General features: G+C 39.3%; 1 protein-coding gene across 4 annotated transcripts in view; it reads right to left on the bottom strand.

The window, feature by feature from the left end:
* Positions 1-1,192: 1,192 nt before the first annotated feature.
* qkia (QKI, KH domain containing, RNA binding a) overlaps positions 1,193-18,841 on the bottom strand; it is a 74,107-nt gene continuing 56,458 nt past the window's right edge. The window contains exons 5-8 of one of the 4 annotated variants that reach the window (XM_052580015.1): positions 10,669-10,756; positions 8,947-9,246; positions 5,605-5,679; positions 1,193-4,632 (exon numbers count right to left, since the gene is read on the bottom strand). In XM_052580015.1, the coding sequence (XP_052435975.1) occupies positions 4,616-4,632; positions 5,605-5,679; positions 8,947-9,246; positions 10,669-10,756 (480 nt within the window). In that variant the 3' untranslated portion in view covers positions 1,193-4,615. Of the gene's footprint in view, positions 4,633-5,604; positions 5,680-8,823; positions 9,247-10,668; positions 10,757-18,841 lie in introns of all 4 variants that reach the window. The other 3 variants (XM_052580014.1, XM_052580016.1, XM_052580013.1) reach the window with 3 other exon arrangements.

An 18,841-nucleotide genomic window follows, 5' to 3' on the forward strand; every position in this document is an offset into this window, starting at 1 on the left:
TCTTCAAAATGAAGAGGAATACAACTTCAGTCAGTCAACATAATGCAAGATTTCCATACTGAAGCTTCACTCAGTGGGATAAAGGTGGTCCAAAAAAAAAAAAAAAAACCTTTTTATTTGTGCAGTTGCAATGCATTTCAAATTAGTGAAAAAAATAAATAAAATTATTAGGACCAAAAAAAAAAAAAAATATCACATTAATACACATTGTGCTTGGGTTGTTTACAAAACATTTCCCCACAGAAAATACTGGATAAAGAAAAAGAAAAGCATAATTTCACTTATCCTAAATCTCTCGTACAGTGAGGACACTGCCTTTAGTCTCCAAGGCAACAGCACCCAAGCAGTTCCTACAAGGGCAGACTAGTTTGTTAGTACTTTCGCTCCCTTAAATGCTCTGAAAGCAAACAGCCAGCAGCCCTTGCAGACTCCTCATCTCACCGCCGCCTCTGCAGGTCAAACGACCTTCAAAAACTCCACATGAACCATTACATATGAAGTCTGATGGCTGAATGGCAGAGCGGAGCTGAGATCAGATGCTATAGACAATTTTGGGCAGGACGGACATTCATTTGCACTGATGAGTCAGACTAGAACAAAATACCATCAACGGTGGCAGTAAATGCTTTGATTCCTGAGGCTCACCAGGACTTTAAAAAGAACCATGTTAAGAGCCTTTTCAAAAGACAAAAAAAATAAAATAAATCCCAAATTGGACTAAATATTTCCAGTTATCATTGGGTTTTTTAACAGAAAAGGTTGTGCTTAACTCTACAAAGATCTTACTCCCAATTACATCCAGTTCTGAAGAAAGCAGCATTGTTTTTCCAAACAAAACAAAAAGGAAACACCAGTAGCACCATTAAACTGCGTGAACAGTGAGGCAGACAAGGCATGGCAGCACACGCTTGGGAAGATTTCTACAGCGACAAAGATGAAAGTGCAGGAGCGGCGTGAAGGACGGACTGCCTCGTGCATATTTACCTGTTAGACTGCGTGTAAGTGTGTGTGTGAACTGTAAATGTGTATGGACCTCTGAAAAATGCATGTGTCTAAATGTGTGTGTGTGTGTATATATATATAAAAACTGTGAGGGTGTTCACACACCAGATTTAATCGTGTTAGTCCGTGAACCAGACCAAAGTAGTAATTCATTAAATATTGGTTAAAAAAAGAACACAACACAAAATAATATCAGCAAAGTTAGTAAAATTCTTACTAAGAATGTTTATTAAAATAAATGCCAAGGAGGTTAATAAGAAAAAAATAACAGCATACACCATAAAAACTAAATGCAAGCATGTAAAAATACCTATGACAAGAGGAACTAATAAGTCGCTAATGAGTTAAACAAGCTAAAGAATCAGCAAGAAAATAAAATAACTGTAGGAAAAGGCAACGCTCCCAATGAGAGACAGATTTGAGTAAAGAGTGGGCTGAGAGGGAGGGCAGAGGAGAAGAGAAGACATGGAGGAAAAAAATAAAAATAACAAGGTGTAGTGGGTTTCATCACAAAAGGAGATCAGAAAAAAAAAAAACTTGTACATAGAAAATGAAGTTAGAAAAATACATTAGAATCCTGTAACAATGGCTGTAATTTACATTATTAGACATGAAGTAGGCAGGCGGAAGAGAACACAAGAGTTTTCTCCATACACCTGAAAGACTAAACCCAGCTCCAAAACATTAACAGCATGTACTGTAGTAACATGGCAGAGGGAATTCCTTTAATACTGTCCATTTCTCTGCAGTCATCTTAGCTTCTCTCTAATATTGCATTTCATTATTTCAATGTTGAAAAACATGTATTTAACACTGAGAAGAGAGAAATAAAAGACATTGACCTTTTTGTTTAACACAAGTGAAGAACAAGACTACATTAGAGACTGCCAGGGTTACAGGACACAAAGCTGAATGTAACCGTACTCAATGTTACGAACACCTCCGGTTGTTTCAGTGATTGAAAACTGCTGATCTCGAGTGTGTGATTTGATACTGCGGCTCTTCTGTGACTGTTCGGGTTTGGCACTGATGAATATCCCAGTGACCTTCTGCTCAGTAATACTTTGAGTAAATGCAATGTTTTCCCTCTCCAAGCATTATTTGCTCTTTTCAGATCATTGTACTGTAGCTACATATATCCTTTGTGAAACACCCCCCACCACCCTTAGGTCTTCTAAAATAAAAAGCAAAAACACTTCCTTGGCATAAAATAAAGTAAGTTTTGGCAAATATGACCGAAAGCTTCCAGTTTGCAAATCTTGAAACAAGAGGAGGTTTTCAGGAACAGTCCAATTCATGGAGAAATCTCCCGTCTAAAACACCTGGCAGACTTCCACATAATGATTGGCAGTTGTTCTTGACAAATCACAGTAACCAAATACATAGATTTTGTCCTCATAATAGAAGAATAACAATGCAATAAAATAAAGAGAAATAAACACTTTGTTCAAATGGGAATTAAAGGGAAAAAAAAAAACAACCAAACAAGACTTCAACTTAATTTTGGGAAGACGAATCATGGCACATAGTTAGCTGGTCAAATGACTGCTATTCCTTTGCATAGAATAGATTCAGTGGCACAACACTGCAACAGCCTCGTGGTTTAACTCTTCTTCTCAAGCCCTCCCTCACTCTGCGCTATCCTCGTTGGTGCTGGATATTATTGAACAGAATGTAACACGCGGAAAAGAAACGACCGTCAGTAAGGCACTTATCTCTCTAACTGTACTCTTCTCCTCTCACGTCATGCAATTCCTCCGAAAGGTTGGACTATTTGGGTCTGTTCTTTTCCCTCCTGGCCAATAGTATCCAAAGTCACACAACCTTTCGCTGTACTATTCTACTAATGGTTTTATATATATTTTTTTTGTATTATGTTTCATGTTTTGTAACTGCAAGTTAAGTATAAAAAGCTAAAATTGCCAAAAATATATATATATCTTCTCCAGCACCCTGTAAAAGTATCTAATTTTGATCTTTCTGTATTTTAATATGCAATGACATATCTACATTTGTATACATTTTATATATATCATGTATGTATAAAGCAATTCGAACAGGCAGACATGGCTTTCACATCCTATGTTTTCTTAAGAGGGTGTATAGAAATGAAAGTGGGCTCAGTAGCTGGGGGTGTGCAGGACACATTGTGGATGGGCTATTTGAGACTATTCGAAATTACTCACAGTGGCTTCCCACTCGCGAATTTCAATTCGTGATCGCAAGAACACTTGCATTTAATTTCAGCTCAGTTGAATACATTTTTTTTTTTTTTTTTACAATTTTTTTTAGATAAATCAGAAGGGAGGTTAAACCCGCCACTGTTCTGTCTACCTTATTCATCTTCCTTAGTGTTCATTCCTCAAGGAAATTAGCGTCTTGCAAGACAATTCATCACCATTTCATCCATCTTTTGATTCTATTATAACAAACAGATACAGGCATGACATCAAACCTTTTCAAACTCTAGACTAAAATGACAGAACCCTTGGCGGTTAGATATATATGAAATTCATTAAATGGAAACCCTTTGGCTAAATGCGCACACATAATACTTTTTTTTTTTGTCTTTTATCTCACAGCTCATTCAAAGAAATATTTTTTAGAAAGTTCAGGCACTGTATGTGGGGAGGGGGTTGAGAGTTTTTGGGATGGCATAGTTCAGTAAACTGATTCCGATTCATATCCCAGCTGTCCAACCCTGAATATCCTAGATTTAAAGACTCCAAAAACACTTCACCCCAAACAACTCTTGCCCTGCCTGACTCTGCCTACAGCCCCCTACCGAGCTGGCACATATACTGCAATAAGCAGCACGTATAAACCTGCAAGTATTGCCAAACGCTAATAAGATACATGGAAACACAAGAAACAAAACAGGGAGAAGTAACAGAAAAAAAAGAAATCAAAACAAGCTTTTTGCAGTTTGTCATTGTAGCCATGCTCTAAGTCAGTTGGACAGGCACACCCAGAATGTGTCAGCACAGTAAAACTCATCAACTGAAAAACACAGGATTACATCAGAGAAGGACAGGAAATACACAAGTTGGTGTGAGTGCAGATTTCTTTCCTTCTTTTTCTTTTGCTGATTATTCATGGTGACAGTTTAAATGGGTGGAGTAGCGTATAGAGATTTGGATGCCCCATTTACAGTTATGACTAATAAAACTAGGGTCACCAAGTCGTATTTTTTCTTTTCTTTTTTTTTTAAATCAGAGATTGGAGTATAAATGCATTTAAGGGCTGAATTAGCTGAAGATGCTTCTTTATTGCTTTTAAACTTCAGTGCAGATTTTTGGGTAACGCAACATCCCTGTTAACATCCACCCAGTCATTTGAGACTTAAAAAGAAAAGGAAAGAAATAATAGTAAAAAAAACAAATCATAAAAAAAATAATAATAAAGAGTATCATCGTTGTTATCGCTACACAATGTGTTGGTATGGAGGGTTGTTGTGTTTTATGTTGGTTTATGTTAGGATCACTGCTCGGACAGGTGCCTCTCTCTCTGCGTCCACCAGGCTAGCAAAAGGCAATTACCAGTTAATCTGATCAGCAGGCAGGCTTGGGCGGCTCATCATTGGGTGAAGAGTTCAGAGTTCAGAGGTCATTTGTTAGTTGCCGGTGGCGGCTAGGTGGTTAGGAACAAAAACGAAAAAAACAAACAAAACAAAAACAAAAAAAAAGGTAGAAAAGATATTAGTTAGCAAGAAGAGACCGGAATGACATCATTTTAACAGCAAAATGAATGCAATCTTTGTTTAACCCCTTAATTCCACGGCCAAGAGACAAACACAGGCTAAACCTGGTTATGATCATGACTGTAACGTCATGATCAGTTCAATCAGAACGTTATTACATGTAATTAAAGCGCAACAATGCCCCATGTTCCCACAAACAAAAGCAGAGAGGTATCACATAGACAAACGAGAAAAACGCATACAAACAAAAACTAGTAACATTTTAGTGTCTTGAGTCGAAATGCGTGTTACTAACAGTGTAATTAGTTGTGAGGGGGAATCAGAGAGCTAGTGCTATGTAACGCAAATAAACAGATAAAGGTTGCGAAATATCGCTTTGAATATTCTTTATTTTTTTGTGAACGTATACAAAAGATTCAAAAATACATCTACTACAAAAAATATATAAAAAAAATAGTACCTTCAGTAAAACGAAAATATAACTGGGTGTAAAATACATATTTACATTTAAAGAGTTAAAAAAACAAAATTCGATGAGCTTAACCTGAGATGATGAGATCTCATATCTATATATATTTATTTATTTTTTACTGAGTCAATCACTTAAGCGCTTAACCAGTCCCTTTGTATTTTAAAAACAATAAAAACAACAACAAAAATATACATTCTATTTTTTGGATCTAGACGTAGTTAAGAAATGCATTGATATATAAAGCTATGAAAAAAATGCCATTTAATTCAGTTACAGTCATAAACTTCTGCAAACCTCAGTGTTTCCAGAAGCATTTCATATGTAAACATTTTCACCGTAAAGATACGCAGTGTATAAACATGTATGATCCCCCATTTAGATAAAGAAACAATTAATTTCAAAAAAGGTAAAAGTATCTTATCTAACTAACCTCTGTCTGTGGTCACTATCCTTTGGTAAGGATGGACCCGTGAATCATGTCTCCGCACTTTAGTTGCCATTGCACCTAGATTACAACAGGTCCATAAGGTTAGACATGGTTCAGTCCAGGAAACAAAACATACATGTAAAGCCTGTGGGCCACAGCTAGACCACATGACACTGCAGCAGAACTCTAGAAACCGGAGCAATACAGAACACATTTGATTTTGATCTTTTATTTAAAAGATCCATTCAAAATGAATCTCAGTTTGAACTGGATAGCTGTGAAACAGGCTTTACATGAAATCCCATCTATATTCAAATGTATGCATGATTCTACATATAATACATATTCACAATATCAACACATTGGATAGAAATTCATAAAAACAAAGAGTAATATATGCATACAATATAAACACAGAATATTATCAATTTATAACTTACAACTTAAATTTACACAGTCATTGCTTTGACTTACAAGAATTGTTTGAGACGGGCTGGCAAGGAATCATGTTTGAAAAAAAAAAAAAAAAAAAAAAAAAACACAACAAAGGTGTGTTTTCGAAAAAAAAAAAAAACGAATTACTATAGTGGAAGCAGCATCATTTGATAGCAAATGGTAATCAAGTTTTTGACACCCTGTGATTACTGTATGACAGGGCCTGGCTTGTGCTAGCTACATTTCAGCAAATCTGCAAAAGTTACAAATGTTATCTGCTCTGCTCACAAAAATTCATGTAAAACTAGAAAAAAACTAGAACTAGAAAAAAAAAAAACTAGTGAAAAATAAAAACTAGAATAGATTGCAAATTCTAAGTACATTAATGATAAAATTATTTTTAATTATTTCCTTGGTCAAAGGTAACGCACAGAATAAATTGTTATTGTTATTGTTATGACTAGTAATTGGGTCCATAGTGAAGGTTCATTCAACACCAAGAGCAAAATTTATCTACAAATTGTAAAAAAGTGAAAATGCATGAATAATTATTATTATTATTTTTTTGCTCCATATGTTTATTGCTTTCTATCAGAGTATGTGAGCGGAGTGGTGTGATTTTGCCTGGAGCTAGGGGCTGATTTTTTGAAAGTTGGAGCACTGAGGTTTTCAATCGCTCCCAGAATGCTCCACTACCGCTCCGTCACAAGCACAAATCATACCAACTCAGATCAATGACAAGCTACACAATATTGCGTTCATTATTGCAGGCAATTCAATCTGTGATAATGAATGTGATATTAACTAACTGTCAATGAATTACGGCTGTATGTATTAAATGCCGCTCCATCTGAAAGATGGAGATTTACTACTAATCACAGAACCGGCTTTACTGACCAGATGTGCATGGCAATCGCATTCAATTAATTGCACACAGCCCTAATATAAACACTGTTAAGTAATATAAACACTGGTAACAGACAAGATGTGCTCAAAGTATACTTTATCATTATAAGGTGATATTACTGTATGTCAAAGCATTCATTTAAATAAAACTTTCATTATCAGTTATCATCATCATCTTGTTTACAATGCAACCCAACTGATAAAACAAATTTCACTGGTAAGTGAAATTGGTGTGGAGTTTTGCAGGCTATTTTGCTTTAAAGTGAAAAAAAATATGAAGGGTTGCATCTTGCACTACAGTAAGAGAATTGTGTGTAAAAAAAATTGATGCAACATTAAAGCATGTGAATTGCCACAGATGTTTTGTTTCCATGAGATGGATTGGTGAAGGAAGCCATATTTCAGTCTCCCAATCAACCAAAGTTTTCAAACTATACAAAACACAGTACAAATACAAAATATTAACAGACATAAAACAAAATGATTTTAAACACTGAATATTTTTATGAGCAAGTCCAGATAAGAATTTGTAGATGCAGCATTTTTTGGGAAGGGGAATAACTGCAATCGATTTAAGCACAAAAGTACAATATCAGATAAACACAAAAGAAATTTGTTTCTGGTAGTTGGGGCTGTTTTACAACTTGAGAATGACAGGCATTCCAATTCTGCATGACTCTGCAGAGCTCCATGTGGGACTGCCAAGGTGTGACGACAGTACCAAAATCACATAAATGACATCACAGAACAGTTGCTAAGCACAAATATTTTTACTCTCCTCTGGAGAAATTCTGTAAGTGCTAACGGTTCCCTCTAACTGTGTGTATGTGTGTATGTATACGCCCACATGCTATGCTGCAACAGCAGATGTCCAACAAATCACTTCTGACTGCACAGAAGCCCAGTGAGCAAGCGAAAGGGAGAGAGTGAGAAAGAACATGGTCTGGTCTGGGGGTGGTTCGATGTTGGATCGATACTGTAAGTAAATAAAAGGCTGCTAAGCTTGCGAGTGTTTAAGTTTAAAAGTGGTAACGCGGCACTGTCAGAACAGTGGAAGACCCAAACGTGCCAACTATACAGCATCCAGTGAACTGCCTCCAACGAATCAAACACCAGCACTAACCAAAGCTATTCAATCACAACATTGGGCTTCTGACACACGACGACTTCCTGCTATTGATGCTTCATGCTCCATGCCATCTCTATTTAAAATGTCTGATTCCTAATGTTTACATTGCTTCGATGCAAAGCATCGGGTCTGTAAAAGAGGTCGTGATGTTGTGGTTATTATGCATCTTCTTTGCAAGTGTTTGCAGAAGCCCTTCACTAGGCAGGGGAGTATGGGTAATTCTCTCTGAATAGGGTCGAGCGCTCAAGTTCACAAGGGTAAAATAAGACAATTGGATACAGTTAGAATAGTGGAAGAATTTAATGAACATCCCCAACGGGACTCTGGGCTCTTTCTCCAGCTCAGCACTGGTACCAAGGCCTGCTGCAGCAGGGAAGAGAGAAATGATTTCAAAAGCCAGGAGAAATCCAAGGGGATCCACCAGTAGCCTGCCTGACAAAGCCTCCGGCAAGAGAGAGAAAGAGGGAGAGAGAGAGAGAGTGAGAGAGAGACACACACCAGAAAAAGATGTGTGCAGGCAAGCATGTCGCCACTGTCTGCGGAGTGAGTGTGTGTGTCCTGAGAAAAGACTTCTTACGCAGCAGCAAAAAAAAAAAAAATAATAAAAATACAAAAAAGAAAGATGAATATACCTCGTTTAAGACACAGATAAGTGGTCCCTTTCCCAGCCCGTCTCAGTGGCAAATGTTTTTTTTTTTTTTCACACCTGGGTTACCCAGCCTGCTAGCATGAGCTAGTCATTACATATTTACCTTTCAGTGAGTCCTGAACTGGGCCGGGTGACGACCCATCCAACATGCCCCCGTAATACACCCCGGCAAAACCCTCTTGCGGGGCACCGAAGAGTGAAGTGCCAAGCCCCCACGCCCGCTTACCTAGGACTCCGCCGTGCTCGATGGGGTATTCCAGCAGAGACGTGGGTGCCAAGGCATAAGGGTAGTCGTAGGGCGTGGTGTAGATAATGCCCCCATCGGGCGTTGGGGGCACCAGGGTAGGGGTGCCGTTGGGTAGCACAGTGGCCATTTGAGTGGGCCGAATGATGTTCATGAGGGGGGTCCCTGCCGGAGTGGGGGGCCTGAGGGCAGACGGGGGAAGGACCTGACCCGCAGGGGCTGCGATCAGACGCTGGCCTTGAGCAGCCGCTGCCGCTGCTGCAAGAGAGAACGCAAGGGAGGCTGCAATAAACAGAAGAGTGAAAGACAGAAAGAGCAAAAGGGAGAGGACAACATACACCAAGAGAGAAGCAAAGGGAGAGACAGAGCGATAGGGAAGGTTGGGTGTGTGAATGTGTATAAAAGTTTTAGAGCAGAAGGGGGAAAAACAGAAGTGGACAGAAGGCACAAAAACAGATGTGTGAAAAGCACAGGCAGGGAAAGGAAAACAGAAGTACACAAAAAGAGGGAAAAAGGGGGTGGGGGAAAAATAAAGGAAAATTAGTCCATGCAATGATCAATGAACCACAAACAAAATTACACTCTAAAGCAAACTAAAACCCCATAACCAAAATCATTACAAAAATTAAATCAAAACTAAAACACAAGGAGGAACTGATGATTGATCATACTGGGGCAAACCGATCATCAAAACAGAGGCACTAATACACAACACAGAGTCACCGATTTAAAGCAGCACATCTAAAGCCAATGTCCTGCGGCATGTAGAGGAAAGAGCACTTCAATTTGAGTGCTAAAAAATGCTGATGTTACTTTAAGTTGTGACTCTGAAGTGCACTTTCTAGAATTGATTCCACTAACTTGCCATAAGCTTTCCCACATGAATCAAAACCTCTACATGCCATTGAGACATTTAGTGCAGATGTGGAGAGGTAATAACCACAACGAGGCTAAAAATTAAAACATTCTGCACTGAAGCCAAACAGATGCGTTTCTGTCCGTGTCATATATACCCAAATATGCATGCTCACATTCATAAATACATACAATCACATATACAGTCATGCAAATATCACTTTACAGAGCAGTTAAAGCCCAAAACCCTTTGTCAATGTGGAAATGTATTGCAGTAATGAATACATATGACATAGGTGGAATCGTATGCAAATATATTTGAGCAATAATATAAGTTTCACCGAAAGACAACTTAAAACACAATCATGCAGCAAAATGATTCTGTATGCCACACCAAGATTGCGTAAGTTGTGATTGCAATTGGAACAGCTTTGAAAAGAGGTGAGAGAGAGATGGAGAAAGAGACAGGGAGAGACAGAGGGAGGGATAAAGAGAGACCGAAATACTAGACTGTGGGCAGATGATTAGATGTTTTCTTGAGGAGTTTGCAGCGAGCAAGATTCTTTCTTGAATTACAACGGGAATCTTATGTCTTATGAACTCTTGTGTGCAGTGTTTTTTATTTAATATGTATTTGCTCATTTATGGTGAGAATAAGTCAGCACAGAAAACATCTAAACAAATCACTTTAGTCACTGTGCAACACAATCACAGCTGAACTCACATTATTCCCTAATAGTTAGCTTTATGACTTTCTTGTGGGTGTGCTGATGTTCAAATTTATTCTGGAGTGCGTGTCTACAAAGTTCCTCAACGACTAGCTGTCGATGTGTGAATGCGTCTCCTTACGCGTTTTGATGTTGGTGTCTCTGTATGTTCCGTTTAGAATGGCTAGCTCCATAAGCTGCATCTTCTTTAGATTATCTTCGCCTTCCGCCTACAGAAAGAAGAAGACCAATCAAAGGGGAACCCCATTACTCACACAACCAATCACCAATCAGTATTCATGCAGAAAAGGGGGACAATCGGAGTTCAATAATAAAAAAAGCTGATAAAGTAATAAAAATTAATTAAAAAGTATGAGATTCATAAAAATCAAATAAAACTAGATAAGTTAATTGCTCATTAAATGTAATTAAATAAAATGGGCCATATGCAAAATGTATTTAAATAATGAAATTTAAATTAATAAATAAACACACACAAAGGGCTTTAGTAGAACATATGAATAAATATTTACTCTTAGCAGGAACTAGAATTCTAGTGCTTCTAGACCCAGAGACAGAGAATGACGCACACTTTCAGTTACTAAGAAAGAGTAAACCAAACATGAGATCTCTTAATGCAGAGCAACTAAAAAGCAAAAAATGCAAAGAGAATTGTATTTTCAACTTCAGAGAGGAGGAGAAGGGAGAAAGATAGAGGTAGAAGAAACCAGCTCAATTCAGATTTACACATCAAGCAACAGACACACTGGAGGGCTGGGACACCTTTAACTTTTCATGGTGCTTCAGAGTTTCCTTAGGAGAGCACACATCAAAGGACAAACTACTTTAACAGACACCATATTTGAGTGGTATTGTGAGAGTGGCCCTTAAGGGACTTTAACTGCAGAAATAACACAGTTCTAGATTAGTACAACTCTACACATCCACATGACTCAAAGCTGAGAGAAATCCTGAGTAATTTCCACAATCAGAAAAAAAACACACACTGAGGCTACAGATCCCTCAGCATGAATGACTCACCCATTCCTGAGCACTTTAGTAATTCAGACAGAAAAACATTCTCTTCTAGAAAGCGAAGCTTTTGTTTGAACCCTTCACATCCAAGGAGCTTGTGGAGAGCCAATGAAGATTCATCTATGAGCTTGTTACAATAACACCACTCATGTGAAGACAGAACAAAAGAAAATGGGCTCAGGGTAATTGAATGCAGTGTGGAGCGACGAACACACTCTTCATCTGTCCATTTTACTACTACTGAGCCCGACGTGAAAATCTTCAGCGCTGTTCTTCACAGGTTTCATCCAGAATTAGTCTTGCAAATTTTCTGAGACAAACTGACCAGCTACCCCAATACACAGTGAAAAAGAAAAAAGGTGCCAATGACAGAGTAGCACATCCTTCCTCTGCCTTCTAAATTATGTCTACTGGCTCTTATTCTGGCCAGCCTATCTCAGTTTTGGCGTAGCCACTCTAATACTGTCTGAAGTGACGAGGAGTAGACCACTTGACAAGGGCAAAGATCTGCTCAAGTATTTCACAGGCCACTTCGATATGTTAAGCTCCAAAAAAGGTGCGATTCTCAAAATAGCCTGAAAGTAGAAATGTGTCATTCACTTACCCTCATCATTTTATAATCGAGATATATATATATATATATATATATATATATATATATATATATATATATATATATATATAGATAGATAGATAGATAGATAGATAGATAGATAGATAGATAGATAGATAGATAGATAGATAGATAGATAGATAGATAGATAGATAGATATAAACACACACAAAAGAAGAGATTTGGAGTTAACGCTTTATTTTTAGTTCATACATTTTATTACAAAACAAAAGCATCAACTCCTTGTATTAGAGCAGATTCAAACAGAGGGGCAGTGCAAGGAAGGAAATCAAGGTCTGGGGCAGTCGAGCCTATTGATTCCTGTAAGAGGGGTGAGACAGAGGATAAACGACTCGAAAAAGCCTCAAAACACCATAAACTATCACACTCATTTCTGCTGAGCAGGACTTTGTGTGGCTGGCACAGCTCTAAATCCAAATAACAGCATTTCAGTGCTGGCCATGAAAGCAGATGTAGTCGATTTTCTCTCGCCCCACAAATGAAGACTTTGTTTCTGGCTTATTCTGCAGGGTGTTTAAAGAGGTTGCAGTGCCTCTGGTCAGTAAGAGTAACTCCCCACAGGCCTGCAATGACACTGGGGTTAGTGGAGTACAGACTTCCTTTGAGGGCCAATGATGCTGCCCCTCAGAGTCACCGTATAGACTGGACATTTCTGTTTAGAGGTCAGGCCAAATGTTTTTCTTTTTTTTTTTATAACACCCTTTCTTTGCTTCTTCCTCCTGGGCTAGAGGCATTCTCAGGATGTTCGTAAAAAATGCAGATATTATTCCTAGGCAATAGAGGGAGGAAGGAAATGAAGGAAGTGCAGCATTTCCAGAGAGCTGTGTGTCATCAGGCGGGAGAGGCTCAGGGGAGACGTCCCTCTGATTTAAGCAACAAAAGCTGACACAAAGAGAACGTTTCCACACACACTCTGGGTGTGAGACATCAGGGAAGGCTGCTCAATAATCCTGCTCTATCCACAGGAATCAGATTCAATCAATGGGGTCTATTTGTAAGGGCAGCGGAGTGAAGCAGCTCTCATTGGCCATGGGGGAGGACAGGGGATGCTAGACTGTGACAGCAGCACTTGTGAGCACATCAATTTTGTTACACACAAAGTACAGCATTTCCTCTCCATAATAAAACGTTAAAGCCATTTCCAAATCCATTTCCTTTTCAGTGCAGATCTGTGGGAAGGCTGGTGTCCACAAGCACGTGCTCATTTCCAGCCGCGAAACTTGCATGCTTTTACCTCAAGACATTGGAGAGATAGGTCACGTTCACACAGAATACAGTTGTCAGTCTGGTTTTTAAGTCCTTAATACGTTCACACACAGTTTGGTTATATGGTTATGACAACCGCATTCTGTAACCGAACTCATGCATGTAAATTTTCAGGGTTCACAACCGCATTCTCAGAACACACAAACTGTGTGAACAGAACAGGACTGGACAACTAGTTGTCGGTCATGTCATACAGTGTGAGAGAGAGCCGCTCTGCTGCACAAACGTGCATCTACCGTGAGTTTCTTTTTTTATTCGTGTCTTCAGTAACTTAGTGACGGAAAAATTAGCTGTGTGTCAGACATTTTAGATCCCGCCAGTTTTGTGTTCTGTGCACGACTCAAATGCTCCGCTCTCCACCCAAATATTAAAGCTGTTGTCGGTTAATGAAGATCTGACGAAAGAACTCGTGGCTTGATTGGGCTCTTGTGTCAGAAAGTGATAAAGACTTTCAGTTTCATGCTCATCACCATCTTTGCTATTACTTTGGTCACTGTCGCTATGATTACTAGTAAGGAATACGGGCTTGACTCTCATTGCACGTTAATACAGACATACATTACATATATTACATACACAAAGCCAGATCAGGTTTTTTTTTTTTTTTTTTACAAGATTTTAAATCCAAGTTTGGTATTTTATGAATGTTGAGACAGGAAAAGAAGAGAGAAAGTTCTAGTTGACATTAAACATTTTCAGGAATTTATAAGGTTACCTTTGTCACTTCCAGCAATTCCCAAGTTCCTTTTACCACATAAACATCCTTCAACTCCACCCTCGCTTGATTCATAACTCTGACTGCATTGTTACAGATTTAGTATGAACTTCAGCAGTCACCCAGTCAGCGAAGAGAGGTTACGACACATGACAAGCAGTTACACCACCCTTCTCCTGTCAGCTGCGTAGAGGTAAAGCCCTAGAAACGATCCGACAGCTGGCTTGAGTGAAACTAAAGCTAAGCTTGAGAATTTTTCTGAGTAAAATGTCCTATAATTTCTTTCATACAGTTAGTTAATGGAACTGAGGGTTTTCTTTTTTTGGTGTGAAGTACAGATATGTCCCTGGTTTGTGATCGTAATTCAATGGACTTCAGTGGGAATCTCACTAAAAAGTAGCCTGCATGCAGACTCATCAATATCCTCAATGTATCATCAGAAAAAAATATATACTATAAAATAAAAATATGTTTTTTTAAACGCATAGCAAAGTAATGAAGGCAGCAACATATGACAGATAGAACAGAACAAAAAAAGAAAGACTATTAATAATCTTTCATTGCACAAAAATATAATAAGAAAGGGTATGGCTCCAATACAGAGTTGCACAAAGCACTTATGTGAATCCTGTGTGCAGAATGATGAACGTGAAGCAACACAGTCACAGTGCACAGCACTCCGCATTGAGAGGATAAGAGCTATCGATGTGTAGTGTATTATATCTGCAACATTTTATTAAGCCTTTTCTTTTAAACAGTTTTGACAGACAAGACGCAGCAGAGAGAAGAGTTCATGTGAATTTGACTTCAATATTAATCTGTACTTCACATTAAACTATGGAACGGCTTCAGAAAACTTAAAATATAGTGCATGAAAACTTGATGGTGCTTCATGATGTTTTTGTGGCTTTTGTGGGGTTTAGCAATAACAATATTGGATTTGGACTGGTCTCGTCTGACATATCTGTTCCTGCAGAAAATGTCAGCACTGGAGCCAATACCGATATTGAGTATCGGATCGATGCATCCCTATCAGCAACACTGTAATGCATCTGTTATTCACTAATCAACAATACCGTATTTGAAAATTCACAAAATTCTCACAGTATTCCTAATTTCAATACATCCAGCCGTTACGTCTCTGGGCTGAAAATGCAAAAGGTTGCAGGTTTGATCTCAGAGCAGTTTTCCCCTAGGGTAAGACACATGATGTGTCACGTACATTGCTTCGGATAAAAAGGTCTGCAAAATGACAACCATATAATATGTAGGCCAGGTCTGAGCCTGATAGCTGTATTTAAAATGTCGCACAGATGTTTACATGCACTGGACAAAGGCATCCATACGGGATTACGCGGGATTTTGCCAGAGCAGGATGTGAGGACAGAGATCAGAGTGAGCGAACAAAAAAAAATAAAGCACAACAGAAGATGAGGAGGGAGGGGTGCAAAAAAAAACAGAGGGAACATTAATGTGATCCATGATTTCCACTGGTGCAACACATTGTAAAACCTTCAGTTGACTCGCACTCCACTCTCTCGCTTTCCAATTTCCCCTCCCCTCTCCCTTTCTCTCTCGCTGCCAGACGATGTTTTGTTCTGCTCCTATGATCCTTTAATGCCACCCAATCGAGCCGAGAATATCTTGAAAGGATTTGGGAAGGCTGATCTGGAGGTTTAAATACTGCCGGATTTGCATCAGATTCCGAGATTTGAGAGTCAAAGCTGATCCGCGTGCTCCCTGTGCTGCCTGGGCTGTCAGATCTGGACTGTGACCCAACCTCGCCCGCTTTACAACCCCCTTAACCTTGTGTTCAGTGTCAGGAGGTATGAATCAGCTGAGGAAAAAAAGGCCTGAATAAATAAATCTGCAAATCCCAATAAAAGCAGCACTTTTATGACTGGCCCTTGAACATGCAGTGGGGATTGATGGACCATATTGAGGCTAATTTGAAAACAGAGCTTCCCCAACGGCCTAGCAGAGGTTACTTCACAGTCAAGGTTAGCAGCTGCAAAGCAAATGCATGAAATGAAAAGTGTTGGCCAGTGCAGTCAAGGTCTCTACTACGATAGCCAAACTGCTCTGTGGGTCAGGGCCAATATATTAGCAAGCAGAAGGCACAGAGCCTGATATACCGATGCATGCTGCGTGAAAAGATGTTTTGGTTGAACAAAATTGGAAAACATATTGCATATGAAAGTCCACACACAAATTTGATGACGTGTTCAGTTTTGCTGACTACAGGACACACTGTATACTGCCAACGGGAGATTACAAACGAAGAGTAATGGAGACGTGTTGGGCAAAATTGCAAATAAAAAAGCTTCTAGAGAAGGTCAGGATAAACTAATCTAAATTAAATGGCAATTCTCAGACCAGACCGGCTATATGCACATTTCTTGCCAATGGGTTCATCTAACTATGGCCTAAGATAGAAGCAATAAAATGCTCAAAACACAAATTTAGGTATCACCTACAACCGCAAACGTATGTCCTAACACAATCCTGTTCCACCCTCGAAAACGGTGCAAGAAGATGAAAGGAATCCATCCCTGGCTCTCTCCGCAAGAACGGTTTCGAGAGCATTCTCTAGATGCCATGGCTGATCCTAGTGGTCCCTGTCCCCATCTGAATCTGAATGAGCGGATAATTAGCCCAGACACCATGTAACTGGGGTGGGAGTGCAGAGAGCCAAAAGGGGGCACAAAAACATCCCGTAACTAGGCTGGTGCACAAACACTGGCATTTCAGTCTGCAGCTATTCTCCCCAAAGTAAAAGGATTAGTGGCTTGTTCAAAGGAAATGCAGTTTGACTGATGTCCACAGGGGGTCTTTTATGGGAACCAGAAGAGATTACAGCCAACTGTTTTCAGAAGAGTCAGGGGCTGGACTAACCTCTAGAGGTGGGCTGCAAACTAAGAGGTTTATGTTATTTATCCTGATAGCTTGTAACAGGAAGGAGAGCTTTGGGATGGACTCTTTAACTTTTCAAAGACTCTAGTTGACTTTGTGCCTCATTCCAGAACAAATTATGATTATATCCAATACCCATTCAGAGTCTTTATTTGGGCCGTCTTGAGTTATCTTTAAGTAAAAGATATCATACACGGACACTGTTGTTTCTGAAATCTCATCCTTCACTCTATGTGATTGAAAGAAGGTGAAGAAAAAAGGTTTGGGTGAAAGGTTTAGGTTGATAAGGGATGCATTAATATTAAAATTTCATTTTCATTCTGACACTGAGCTGTTAATTATTTTCACATTATTGCTGATAACCAATAAATGCCTGTTAATACGATTCTATACTCTTTTCTTCAGCTGCTCCCGTCACCACAGTGAAATTATCCACACTCACAAAGGGTTGTGCAAAAAAAAAAAACACTGTAAATATTCACTTGGGCCTAATGTTGATATTTTGAGGGAAGGAGGCATAAAGCAAACTGCTTGACAAAAACCTTGTCACACTTTCAAGGACAATCATTTGACTGAACTTCAGGCCTTAGTGCTTTATCTAAAGTGAGCAGATTAAACGGAAACCCACAGAGAGGGAGTGAGCAGGGCTGAAGGGAGGTGCATGCCTGAACTGAGCTCTACCCAACATGAGGGCCTTCTACCCTGGGTCAAGGCCACCTGTTCTTCCCCTGCAGTAGCGCTGCTAGAATTCAGCTAATTTGAGCTGGCTTAAGTGCAGGCTAAAAGATGAGGTCATAATATCTTAAAATAGTGTGAGTTGTTTGGTTTGTTGCAAATAGACTGATCATTTCTTTTGAAAAATTTTCCCCACTTAGCTAGGCCTTGGAGAACGCTGAAAACTGTAGCACCACTTCTACCACAGCTAAATGCTGCAGTTGCACACTGCTATGCAGCTCGGCGTACTCTGAAATGTGTAGTTAGCCAATAACTGGGAGGCCCTCAGGGTCACTGTTGGAGCACTTTACAGGGCCATAGCAATCTGTGAAGAGAGGGCAATTGAAATCCCAGAGAGAACAACAACTTAACGAGACAGCATGTTCGCTAGCGGAGATAAGTGGCATTAACCCAAAAGCACAAAATGATGCCTGTCTTTGTAAATTATGCATCAGTATCATAAAAAAGACGTTCTAATAGAACAGTCAAAAAACAGAGCAGTTAAATAAAATGCTCCCTACAGCATCAGTTTATCATTTCCACTTCAGAAAAGCGATTAACATTAGTGGGCCTATTTTTCAACCATAAAACAGCGTAACAGCAGACAAGAGCATCTAAAGTAATGTGATGTGAAATGTGATTTTTAGACAGTAAATAAATGCCGGTCTCCTTTACTATGAAACTACTGTCTCATTTGTAGTGACACTTGTTTTGCCAGGAAAATCACTTTAAAGCTGAAAATGAAAAGACAAATCCCATTGCAGTGTGTGAAGTGGTCCACTTCGCACATCGCCGCTTGAATTTGTGCCTTTAAAATGGCAGGTGCTCAGGTGAAAATAGGCACACAGTAAATCCCAGTCTATTCTGGGTCTGCTCTTTCCATTCCGTTCAGTGAGTCTGACGAACTGCCAGTCCAACGGAGCGTTTGAAGCTGCTGCCAGCAAAGGCCGGATTAGCATACAGACCCCAAGAGAAGCCTTTTGCTGTTGCGGTTCTGGTGGTCAGTAAGTCTGGGGTGCGAACCATGGCTCCAATCAA

This window comes from Carassius gibelio, chromosome B17 (genome assembly GCF_023724105.1).
Source record: "Carassius gibelio isolate Cgi1373 ecotype wild population from Czech Republic chromosome B17, carGib1.2-hapl.c, whole genome shotgun sequence".
Lineage (NCBI taxonomy): Eukaryota > Metazoa > Chordata > Actinopteri > Cypriniformes > Cyprinidae > Carassius > Carassius gibelio.